At 41.1% G+C, this 13,240-nt stretch overlaps 1 protein-coding gene across 12 annotated transcripts in view; it reads right to left on the bottom strand.

The window, feature by feature from the left end:
- ENOX1 (ecto-NOX disulfide-thiol exchanger 1) overlaps nt 1-13,240 on the bottom strand; it is a 612,333-nt gene that overhangs the window by 27,203 nt on the left and 571,890 nt on the right. For all 12 annotated transcript variants that reach the window (XM_059902651.1, XM_059902650.1, XM_059902643.1 and 9 more), the window contains one exon: nt 2,002-2,087. In XM_059902651.1, coding sequence (XP_059758634.1) covers nt 2,002-2,087 — 86 coding nt within the window. The remainder of the gene's footprint in view (nt 1-2,001; nt 2,088-13,240) is intronic.

Genomic DNA, 13,240 nt, shown 5'->3' with positions numbered 1-13,240 from the left:
CTGAGCATTTTGTCCAGGAGGTGAAGGGCTGTCTGGGAGAGACCAAGACCCTGTATATTTCCTCTGTGAGGGAAATACCTTCTTTATTATCTTCTAAAACAAAGGTATCAGTCTGAGATGAAATGGAATTCCCCTTGACCGAATCCCTTCCGGAAAGGCCCTTCATCTAAGGGCCAGAGACCAGGTGTGTGAATTCTCTCCTTACTGAGGGAGACCACACAGATCTCACCCGAGCAAGTGAATGATGGACACTGTCCTGAGGGTAAGAATAGAACAAGAGCTCCTACCCATCAAATAATCAATTATACCTGGATGTGCACACACACACACGCGTATGCAACTCACATGTGCACGCACATTTCATAGACATACAGATCATCAACCTGCACTGATGGGCCAGAGGAGACAGGAGCCCTACAATTCTTAGATGAATGATGAGTGGATTCCTTGGCCATTTCAGCTCATACTGAAACAACCCCTACTTCTTCACAAAGGCTTCCCACTTGGGATTTCCAGAAAGGGAAGGAAAGAAATGTCAACAATACAAAGGAAGGATAATAGCAACAATAGGAATCCTTTCTTGAGGGCTTATTCTATGCCAAGTACAGTGGTGCAAGTGGCATTTCATTTAATCCTCCAGGCAAAGGTAGTGGTGATATTATGCAGAATGGTATTGGAGAAAGAAAAACAAACAAAGTAGGTCTTCAAAGCTTTCTTTCAACAAAGTAGCAACGTATCACCCCTCCTCCTCATTTCATCTGAGTTCATGTGAGCGTTTTCTGTCACCCTCCCCTCTCCCCATGGAAGTGAGGGGAGGCCACAGGGAAGGCAATGACATGATTCTGAACGTCAAGACTCTTCCAGTCTCCTCCTTCCATCTCACTCTGTATGGTCTACCCTGTCACCAGCTGCGGGAGAATAAGAGGGCATGGATCTCTATGACTGAAAAACACTTTTTGTTCCAGATGACTTCTCTCAAAGGTGAAGTATAAGACCCATTAGAAAGGTCAAGCGGTTGTGGGACTGTGAATTGATAAGATCATATGAATCAAAATTAGATGACAGTGTAGCAGGGTAATCGATACTGACCACTGAAGATTCAGAATGACTTCAGGTGTGTGTATTCAGGTCAGAGAGCTGTGGGCCTGGTCCTGCACATCCCAGGCGCTTTGCTGTGCTCTATGGAAGTGCTTCTTACTTCCATTTTCCTTCTCAGCAGGACACTTAGCAAACCGCCCAGTGACAGGCTTAGTATCTCTGTCCCCTTCCAGGGCTCCCCAAGGCAGTACTGGTTAATGCCATCACTTGATTTTCACAGAGGCCCCCTCACTATTCACTGGAATTTGATACATAAATTGAGCTCTTTTCGTCCCTTCTCTTTCAGCGCACAAACACCCCAGTGGGCTAGGAGGGTAGCTGGTCTGCAGAGGAGAAAAACTAGCCTCACAGAAATGAGGAGTGATGTCCTGACCCTGGGTATGACCCTCGAAGGGCACAGCTGAGAGGAACTTTTGTAGTCTTTTTTTTTTTTTTCCATTTGGAGAATGATGCTAAAAAACCACCATTAATACAGTTTTCTTGAGAGTCATATCAGATTTTTGTTATTTGAGGTGATCTTTCCTCTTTTGTGTGGAGCCCTTAACATAGAATCCTGTGAGAATATGGTCTAAGGATAATGCCCCATCAGTTACCCTGACATGATTTCTCCCTTGTGGTGGGAACTTTCAGGCCAACCTGCACTTTTAAATCCCTCATATGCTTTTCAAAGTAATTTGGCATCTGCTGAAAGTCATTGTCATTTTCGATAACTGCTTTTCTTTCTACAAAGACAAAAGCAAGTGAAAAGAAGACAACTCTCTGCCAGAAACTGAGTTCTTGTGAAGAAGTACAGATAATCCTCCATACACTATTATATCCCTAACCCAGCTCACGCAGCTTCGACCTGCAGCCAGCAATCAACATGCTACATTTTAGCAATGCAAGTTGAGAAAAAGGATTTACCTTGGAGTCCAGCTGCTGCATGTATGACCAGAGATATTCTATATTGGCTCCAAAAGGGTGGACGTGAAGAAACGTTGATATGATGCCTGAATTAAAAAGACAAACACTGGACATTATTGAGAGGCAAATAAAAGTCTCAGGCGAATAATGTCATCTGACCCCAGTGACAGTTTTGTCAGGCTGAGTCGTGGTCTTGCCATTTCTAACAGCTCTCGGCAAGCATTCAATAACTGCACATTTTGAAGACGGTAATGGTAACATGGCCAACAGAACACTGTCTCCTGGAACGACAGTAGTTGGAAAAGCGAGACTCTGAGAAAACACATAGATGAATGAAGGTATTTCTAAACAAAGACTCCTGGAAGCATTTCAACTACCAATTTTATGCTTGATTTGCCAATATAAAATTGTAGTTATTAGAAGGATAAAATGATCCCTTTTCTTTCCCTCACTAGACTCTGTAGTATGAAAACGGCTCCTACAGCTGTGTCAGATTCCCCTGATAATTACAGCTGCTAGTTACGGAAAGTATTTAATCCATATTTCCCCTCACTGCCACTGAAGGAAGCACAAATCCTTTGCCGTTTCCCCCTGGCTCTTGCTGTGGTTTAAAGGGAGCTAGCCTGCTCTCTCCTTCTCGCTGCTGTAATTTACAAGACCATTTTAAAAGGCCCAGGAACGGACGGTTTGGCTGGAGTTTGATTATAAATCAGAGGGCTTTTCCATCGTGAAATTCAACTGTCAACATTGTAGAGACAAATGAAAAGCGGAACGTTAGTGTCGGGGCTGATGTAAAAGCATTACCCTCCTTCCCTCCCTGCTCTTATATCCAAAATCAAAATGATGAAGATGAGGACGTCAACTCCATAGGCTGTATGCTCCTAGAAACTGTGTTCAGACTGACATTTTTGGCTTCTCTTTGAAACAGGCTTTGAGACGAATCCAATTTGAGGATAAGGCCTCAACGTTCTGTTTATTGTGATGCTTTGGTGCTCGAAAGCCAAAGGTCAGAGGGAAGACCCACACTTGTTTGAAATGCAGTCGGGGCAAGCACGGGCCAAGCACATCGTTCTGCACTAGGTCATGCTACGAACTGCAGGGTGGCCTTGCATTGACCTGGGAGAGGGTCTCATGGCCCCCTGATCTCCTGTGTGGTGCTTGGGATGTTCTGGATGAGTGTCAGTTTTTAAAGAAAAGTTCTCAGTTTATGCTTAGGCTGAGAACAGAGGACCAAAGAGTCTACGCAAGTACTTTCAAGACCTACCCTCAGAACACTGCTTTTCTGTGGGTGTTCTTGGTGGACAGTGAAATGAGGAACATAGAGACGATTAGTTACATTTCTCCGTAAAGCTAAAACCTCAGTCTTCAGAGATTGACCTTTTCCCGGAAATATAAAGAAATATTGTTTTATTCTGAGATTATGTTCTTTGTTTTTTGTTAAAATGTCCTTCTCTTATGAAGTAATGGTGACGATAGAAGGTAACAATGGTAGTTTTAATCTCTTTAAGTGGCAAATAGCCATTTTTAATATACATAAGTGGGATTGTTTTGCCCCCCTCCTACCACTTTGTTAATTTATGTTTTAACTGTATAGACCTGGCAACTACTTCCCTGTGTCCGAAATTCTCAAATCTCGTGAGGTGGCACTATAAGTAATTCTGTTACCAATAAGAGTTAAAGTATAGAATCTCATGAATGATTTACTTAGAAAATAAATTAGAAGTATTTAAAAAAATAACATTTCCATTTGCATTCCTTAAGTGGGAGAGAGGGGGCAGAATTCTTATGGGGAATTGATTTTTTTTTTTTTTTTTTTTTTTTTGGCCTCCCCATGCTGCGTGGCTTGTGGGATCTTCGTTCCCCGACCAGGGATTGCACCTGGGCCCTCAGGAGTGAAAGCACCGAGTCCTAACTACTGGACCGCCAGGAACTTCCCAAGGGGAACTGCTTCTATTTCAGGATGGTGAGTGGGGCTTTCCCTGCTGTCCCAGGCTGAGGACAAGTGGTACTATGTCTACTGCTTTCCACAGAGAGCCTCCAACAAATGGTAGGCAGACCCCTGCCCCCTAGGAGGACAGGGAAGGGAGAAGGAGTAGTCAGTGCTGGCTGGCTTTGTGAGAAGGCGAGGGTGTTCCTAGTGAGAAGCTTTTCTCTTCTCTTAAATGCGATGCTCCCAGGGACGGGAGGAGGCGCCTCAAGAGAGCGGCTTGTAGAGACTGGAGGGGCCCTGCAAGGTGGCGAAGCACATTCCTTTCCTTGGCTGGACTTCCGCTTAGGCAGCAGACTGACTAATCTGGCTTTGTGCCCAGCTGAGCACAGGGGAGGCGGTGGGGTGCTGTAGCCTTTGAGTGACACGAATGTGTGAGTTTCCCATGGGACAAGGGGGTATCTCAGAAGGTAGACGGGCTTGAGCAGCCTTACGAGTATCCCAAGGGCCCCAGCAAATAGAGAAAAACGTTTTTTATGTTAATATCCCTACAGGACAAAGAATCATCGACATCTCCTGGATAACCTGCAGCCTCTCCTATAAATGCCCTTGGGAGTGTGACAGGAAGTTAGTGAAATGCCTCCAACAGAATGAATAGGATGGTTCAGAAGAGGATGGGGGTGGGGCTGACAACTCTTGACCTAAGAAGATGAAGGAGGAAATTCAGGGATACCAGAAGTGGGAGGACCTGGAGTGGCCGCTTTTCTTGCCTCTGGGATGATGGCCTCCCTCACTGTTTACTGTCCCACAGCCCTAATCTTGGGTCTGTAACCCCAAGGAACTCTGCCCTTAGACAGTATTTGTGTGTTCTGGTTCAGTAGCAGGAATATAGTATACATTTACAATAAATGTATGTTGAATGAATTTATCCTCTAGAACTGAGAATGACCAGTGTACTTCTTTAAAATTTCTACTGTTCTATTATTGACAAATGAGGAGAAATAAGAACCTTAAAAATTGCTACCAGTACTAACCAAGGATGTAGTACTCTTTCAAAAACCAGGTAACTTTGAGGAATTTATTCATCAATGATTCCTGCCCTTAACTCATCCTGTTCATCCTGTTATGAATTCAGGACAGAGTAACTTGGATATTTTGGGCATGGAAACTTTTTATTGAAACTATTTTGCTCATAAAGCTAAGGGGAAAATGCACGTGTGATTTCTATATATCTTTCTAAAATCAGATTAGAAATCCTAATCCGGACATGAGTATTTTTCCCTAGGAGAGTATTTAGAACCATCTTAGTGGTAGCTGATATTAACAAGCCATTAGCTTTTCTTTATAAAAGTTTAGCAATTGCCACTAAATACCTGTGGGGTCAAAGCAGGTAGTTAAATAAAGGTTTTCCAAGCTTTTCCTATGGATGGCAACCAAGTTCTTCAGTATTGCTAGAGATGCAGTAGAAATGGGAACCCGTAGTCATCACCCCCCAAGTACTGCACCCCTCCTCCTCCTCCCCTTGCTCCTGCCCATCCCAGTAGCATCACAGAAGCATCAGGCATGGCGTCTGAGAAAATGTACTTTCTAGGCCCTGGTTCTGGATCAGATTCACTTTGGGGAAGCTTCCTAAACAATCAAACTAAAGCCTCTTAAAGCTCCTTTAAAGGAACAGGGATATTTCCTGAAAATGGGGGGGAAAAAAAAAAAGGGATAGCAGTAATTCAAAATCCAATGAAAAATGCTACAAACCCAGAATTGGAAACTATTTATGGTTCTCTGCAAGACCATAAACACTATAAAGGCTGGGTAAAAGGAACACTAGGAACTGAGGGTGGAGAACTCAGCCATTACTGAACTGGTGGATCTCCAAAGGGATGGACTCAACAATTGGTCTTGGCTGGTTCCATGGAGAAGCGAGGTCTCCACATGTAAGAATGGGTTTCCCAACAGTGGGAAATACAACTGTAAGTAGCTAATTTAAGAAAATAAAGAAGGAATAGAGGAGGCTGTCAGTACTCTTGAGTATCCTGCACAGTTCAGGGCCTGAAACACTACTTTAGAAAGATACACAAGCCAGCTCCAGACAGCCTGTGGCAAATCCCTCATTAGGCAGGCCCATATAAACAAGCACATAAAGCATTTTGAGCTTTTCCCATCAACAGCATCTGGTTTATTCTCATTTTTAGATGTCACCAAGACCAAGGGAGTGACATTTAAATTAACCAAGTAGTGCTAGATTTTTACTGATTCATTTCCTTAGCAGCAATTAGGTGCCAAGGTCCTAGGGACACAGCATTGCTCAGACAGACAAGGTTCCTGCTCTTGGAGAACTTATATTCTAGGTAAGCAACACAGATGATAAATGCAAAGATTAAAAAAGGAGATATTTTCAGAGGGTGGTGGGCATATTGCAGAAAACAAAACAGGTAATAGGACAGGAGTGGGGAGTATCCTTAAGCTTGGTGGAGGGCTGCTTTACAGGAGGTCAAGGAAGGTGAATTTGCCCGTGTGTCAGATGAAGAGGAGTCAGCCACAGAGAGCCTGGGGGAAGGTGACTCAGGTACAGGACCAGCAAGTGCAAAGGGCCTGAGGTGGAAATGAGGTGGCAGGAACAAACTTGGCTTCAGAGTGGTGCAGCATGCGTTTAGAGGTAGGTGAGGAGCCAGATCACGTAGGGCCCCAGTTTAAGGGGGTTGGATTAAGCTCTAAACGTAGTAGGAAACCAATGGAAGGGTTCTAAGCAGGGGCATGATATGAGCTGAATTATGTTTTCAAATTTTCATTCAAGCTGCTGTATGGTGAATAGACAAAAGGGAAACTGGGAAACCAATTAGAAGTGTTTGCAACAACCAATGGATCACTGAAGAAATCAAAGAGGAAATAAAAATATACCTAGAGACAAATGACAACAAAAACACCACGATCCAAAACCTATGGGACACAGCAAAAGCAGTTCTAAGAGGGAAGTTTATAGTGAGATAAGCTTACGTCAGGAAACAAGAAAATCTCAAATAAACAACCTAACCTTACACCTAAAGCAATTAGAGCAAGAAGAACAAACAAAACCCAGCATTAGTAGAAGGAAAGAAATCATAAAGATCAGAGTAGAAATAAATGAAATAGAGACTTAGAAAAAAATAGAAAAGATCAATGAAACAAAAAGCTGCTTCTTTGTAAAGATAAACAAAATTGATAAACCTTTAGCCAGACTCACCAAGAAAAAAAGAGAGAGGGCGCAAGTCAATAAAATCAGAAATGAAAAAGGAGAAGTTACAACTGACACCACAGAAATACAGAGGATCATAAGAGACTGGTATGAGCAACTATGCACCAATAAAATGGACAACCTAGAAGAAATGGACAAGTTCTTAGAAAGGTACAATTTCCCAAGACCGAACCAGGAAGAAACAGAAAATATGAACAGACCAATTACCAGTACTGAAATTGAATCAATAATTTAAAAACTTCCAACAAACAAAAGTCCAGGACCAGAAGGCTTCACAGGCGAATTCTACCAAACATTTAGAGAAGAGTTAACAGCTGTCCTTCTGAAACTATTACAAAAAATTGCAGAGGAAGGAACACTTCTGAACTCATTCTATGAAGTCACTATCACTATCACCCTGATACCAAAACCAGACAAAGATATTTTACAAAAAAAGAAAACTACAGGCCAATATCACTGATGAACATAGACACAGAAGTCCTCAACAAAATACTACTAAATCAACTCTAGCAGCACATTAAAAGGATCATACACCAGGATCAAGTGGGATTTATCCCAGGGACGCAAGGATTCTCCAGTATCTGCAAATCAATCAATGTGATACACCACATTAACAAACTGAAAACTACAAACCATATGGTCATCTCAATAGATGCAGAAAAAGCTTTTGATAAAATTTAACATCCATTTAGGATAAAAACTCTCCCAAAAGTGGGCACAGAGGGAACATATCTCAACATAATATACAGATTTCTTTTTCTCTTATGGACTCTTATTCTTAAAATTGTATTGATACTGGCACAAAAAGAGATATATAGATCAATGGAACAGGATAGAAAGGCCAGAAGTAAACCCACACACTTATGGCCAATTAATCTATGACAAAGGAGGCAAGAATATACGATGGAGAAAAGACAGTCTCTTTAACAAGTGGTGCTGGGAAAGCTGGACATCGACATGTAAAAGAATGAAATTAGAACATTCTCCGACACCATACACAAAAATAAACTTAAAGTGGGTTAAAGACTAACTGTAAGACTGGATACTATAAAACTCCTAGAGGAAGACACAGGCAGAACACTCTGACATAAATCACAGCGAGATCCTTTTGGATCTGTCTCCAGGAATCTCAGCTCTGCAGAGGAATAGATGTCTCTAGACACAGTCATATTTTGCTGGAAACCTACAGAGGACTGACCGGAAGTCTGGAGAGCCATCAGGGAGGGGTTATGTGAAATCTGGGTCTCCCACTAAGCCACTAGGGGACACTGGTCTGTGGGTGGCTGCAGAGTGACAAGGCATTTATGAGAAGTGGAGAGAGACAAGACTGGGAGTGGGTAGCAGAAGACTGATCAAACACTTGTGGTTTGGTCTGATGTTTCTAAGTGCCTTGGGATTCTAAAAACCTTTAATTTTCCAAAAAGCAGTTTTTTCTACTTATTTGGTGATTATAATACCTGATCTTGTACAGTTAGTTTTTTAGTTTTTTAAAAAATATCTGTCCTTCTGTCTTATTTTAACTAAACTCCTGAGACTGTATTTGGGCCTTTCAGTAAATTGTTCCTTGTATCTGAAATGGCCTTGACAACTCCCCATCTAACCAGAGGAAACTCTATTCATCCTTTAGGGCTCCCTCAACTGTCCTTTCTTCCCACAAGGCATCTGCAGCAGAAGTAGCTCCTTCTCTGTGTTTCTGATTTTAGTTTCATGGTCATTAACTACTTTCTTTCTCACTAGTCTATAAAATTCTTGAGGGAAGAGATCACCTTATCACCACCGTCCGCTAAGATACGTCTTGGTACATGGCAGGCCAGTAGCTCCTAAAACACAGTCCCAGAGGTGACTGCTTCAGTATCACCTTGGATGTTAGTTTTACAATAAACAGAATCTCTGTGTGTGAGGACAAAGATTCTGTCTTTTAAACAGGCTGCCCAGATGATTCTTTTCCACAATGAAGGCTGGTAATTTTTAGAGTAGGCTCTTGACAAATGTTTGTTGATTTACTGATACGGACATTTGTGTCTTGGAAACAAGATTTAGGTCAATGACTCATTCTTTATGGTCAGTAGCTTTCAGACAAGAACACACACCCCAGATTACTTTTCTCAGGTGCAGCCTAAATATAGCCTCAACTCTATTCACTGAAAACACCAAAAAGTCGCCACTCAACCTTCTTTAAGTGTTTTTCTCTACATTTCCTTCATCTGCTTCCTAATACCCATGTGTAAGGGGGGACATTCCAATTCAGATATAGGCTGGCTGTGAGGAGATGGGTTAAATGGTGAGTGATGGAAATGGTGGTGGTGGTAGGAGGGGCGGGGCTTGATGTGAACAGTCATCTTGGTTACCCATAATATGTATGTCCTGATCCGCAGAGGAGTCACGATGGTATGTGAAGAAGCTTGCCTGATCGTTAAGAATGTGAGGATGGTTCTCAGGGGTCTGGGGGAGTTTGGAACAGCAACTTTATAAACAGAGTTGTTGAGAAGGTTATGACTATATTTGGATGGGATTTACAATGATGACCAGCATTGACAGGGTACCAGTCAGGGCTGCTGGGATTGGAAATGTGTTGTGTTGGAATTAATTAAAAAGCAAGAGAAGATGGAGTGATACAGACCCAGGGTTAGACTGTCAACATCTCCTCAGAGCTATTTGCCTGTCAATAAAAAATTTTGATCCATTCTCCTTCATAACAATTGCCAGGGGTTTCCAACCAAACACAGCTCCAAAGCTTTGGTCCTAAACCAGAAGTATTGACTCATCCTCTCCCACACAGGTTCAACACATGCCAAATCCAACATGTAGGGCACATGTGAAAGGAACTAGGAGTTCTGGCATAGACACTAGGCAATGTCAAGCTGACCTAATGTGTGGTTACCATACAGTTTTGTTTTGTTTTTTTTTTAATTTTTAAATTAAAAGAATTTTATTGAGGTATAATTGACGTATAACAATATAGTACTTTCAGGTGTAAAGCACAATGATTTGATACTTATATATATTGCAAAAAGATCACCATAGTAATTTTAGTAAACGTGTAAATACAGTTTAATACCATACAGTTTTGAGATATAAAATGCTACCCTCCAAAACTCCCATAAAAATGTAATTCTTTTAGGTTCAGTTATATGCCAACCTGTCTTCACAAGGATTGATTGCAAAATAAATAATCTAGCAATCAATAATGAAGTGCTTCCTAAGGGCCTAGCTACTTTAGTTGCGTTGGAACATAGCACTGGATGCCCGTTCATTGTCAAGCAGAAAGTTTGGTAGAACGGTGGAACTCCCAAGGGACTCAGGATCGAAATCTGCAAAGCTCCAAGTAGTGTTACTGATGAAATTCCACTGATCTTCTGTAATGTATATATAATTTATATGTCTTAAAGACACCAATTTTATAAAATGGTCGTGAGAATCTCTGGAAAGAATATATACTCTTTTGCCCGGATAAATTAATGTCACAAATAACTAGGATTGCTCATTATTTAGGAAGCTCTAGCCTCAGTTTTATGTTTTCTGTAGATGAAATCCATTTGAATAGCTTATCTTTCACTCCCCTCTTCTCTTCCAGGCAATCAAGATTTGTGCCACTGTGCATTTTTTATATAACATCTGTGTGTCCCAAGAGGGTGTTACCTGAATTTATTCGCGTATAGCACATATGCAGGCATCTAGATGTGCTGAAGATTTTGCCAATAAGCATTTCCAATACAAGGGAGATTTTCTGCTGTGCTCCTAGCCTTTTAGAGTGACTTAGAGCAGGCCTACTGTATCCTATATGTGGGTTTAATTATTCCAAGGGAAGATTCCAGGGAAATTGCAGAGTATTCCTGACCCCTCCAGATGTATCAGAAGTCCAGGGGGCTCCCAGAATCATTCTCCCCACAAGTATTCTTCAGAAAAGAGTAGCCCCAGCACCAGAAACTCCTTTCTCTCTCTAGCCTGGTCCAGAGCAGTTTTGGACCCATATTCTGTCATTCTGTCTCTATCACAGTCCTTATACGGATTCCAGAAGCTGCAGGAGAGGTCTTTATGGTCCCTACATTGAGATTTCTACGAAACATGTTAGCAGAGAGGCACATTTAATGGCGGGGACAACTGCACCCTTTGGCAAGATCCGTTTTGCCAGTCTTGGAAACTCTTCTCTACCCTGGCATTTTTTTGGATGATTACTCTCTCTTTGACTACAAAACAGTGTAAGTACCTAGGAATTTTGGGGTAGGGTTTGGGCAGGAAGTCACATCTGTAATAAAACTTCCATTAAACAGAGTAAAATAAAATATTGTGGTGGAGAGGTAATGGAGAAATGAAGGGAAAATTAAACTCCTAAATTTAACCAAACCTTAAATCTCCAGCCTCCCTTCTACCTAAACAGTCTCATATATTGATTCAAATTGAGTGTCACATGCTGTTTTTCTTTTGCTCAACGCTGAACTTCAAATGCTAATATGAGGGACCAGTTTAAGAGACCAAAAGTGAGAGAAAAGGCCTGGAAAATTTGGAGTTGGTTGTACCTAATTTTTATTGAAGATCCCAACTTACTAAATTTTTAATCCCAAACACAGTTGAATTTACCAATTTTTAAGTTTTTTCTAATATTAGAGACCTCAGCAGAGTTGACACGTTATAAACGTGACCCTCGTATTTACTCCCATTAACCTACAGTGTGTAAAGCATATTGTTTTTAAACTTTTGAGGTGGCTGATTGAAAAAAATGTTGGTGTCATGTGTGTGTATACACATGGTCCCCAACTTACAATGGTTCAACTTAACGATTTTTTTGACTTTATGATGGTACGAGAGCAATACACATTTAGTAGAAACCATAGTTGAAATTTTGAATTTTGATCTTTCCCCCACCTAGTGATATGCAGTATCATATTCTGATGCTGGACAGCGGTATTGAGACGAAGCTCTCAGTTAGCCACACGATCATGAGGGTGAACAACCGACACACCATTCTGGACCCACACAACCAATTCTGTTTTTAACTTTCAGGCGGGTAGTCAATAAATTACATGAGATATTCAGCACTTTATTATAAAACAGGGTTTGTGTTAGATGTTGCCCAACTGTTAGCTAATAAGTATTCTGAGCATGTTTAAGGTAGGCTGGGCTAAGCTATGATGTTTGGTAGGTTAGGTGTATTAAATGCATTTTTGACTTACATATTTTAAACTTATGATGAGTTTATCGGCATGTAACCCCATCATGAATTGAGGAAGACGTGTGTGTGTGTGTGTGTGTGTGTGTGTGTGTGTGTATACACCTATAGTAATTTATATATAAGTACTGTAAAATAAATTTATATATGTAAAATAACATAAATACTGTGTGTGTATGTATATAATCTATCCATCTATCTATACAGTAACTATTTAGCAGATATTGTAAATGAACTATGTTCTCCAAGTAGAACATAAAAGGAGAAGCAGCAGCCTATTGTGAGAGGAAGGAAATAAAGAAAATGGATACCCATTCCCATTTTTTTACCGTCAAGTGGTCTATATTATTCAGACTTAAAGAGGGAGGGTTTACTGCTGATCATTAATTATGTGCTCTGTTCATACCCTGAAAGTATCGTGGGGGAAATCACAACTTTGTCACACTGAGAGAAAGAGAAACAGTTGTCAGAGTTTGACACATTTTCCAATAGAAGAAAAATCCAGTTGCCAACTACATACAGGTTCATTTTGGGTTCCTGGAACTGATAGCACATCAGCATGTCTTATGAAATTTGTGCACGGCATGTTATTACAGCTGTATATCATCACAGAGAAAAAAAAATAATTGGTTTTCCTTGGAGTAGCTCTAAGTTGATGTCATATTCAATAACCTTGTAGCTGAAAAATCTATAGATGATGGATGAAGTTGGGACTATCTTTTGAATTTAATTCCTCCTGTGCCAGCTTCTACAGGACCTGACGTACCTGTCATTTTGAGGTGAGTGCCTGCAGTATTTAGAAAATGCGGCCAGGCGGTACTTCTGCCAGATAACGAACTATAGAAGAACAGTTTGTCTCATGTGTACAAGAGCCTCGTTCCTCACTCTTAATCATGCCATAGAGGAGCCAGGCTAA

This window comes from Balaenoptera ricei, chromosome 18 (assembly GCF_028023285.1).
Source record: "Balaenoptera ricei isolate mBalRic1 chromosome 18, mBalRic1.hap2, whole genome shotgun sequence".
Taxonomy (NCBI): Eukaryota; Metazoa; Chordata; class Mammalia; order Artiodactyla; family Balaenopteridae; genus Balaenoptera; species Balaenoptera ricei.
The sequence above is the reverse complement of the archived record's forward strand: the minus strand, read 5'-3'. Positions and strand labels throughout refer to the sequence as shown.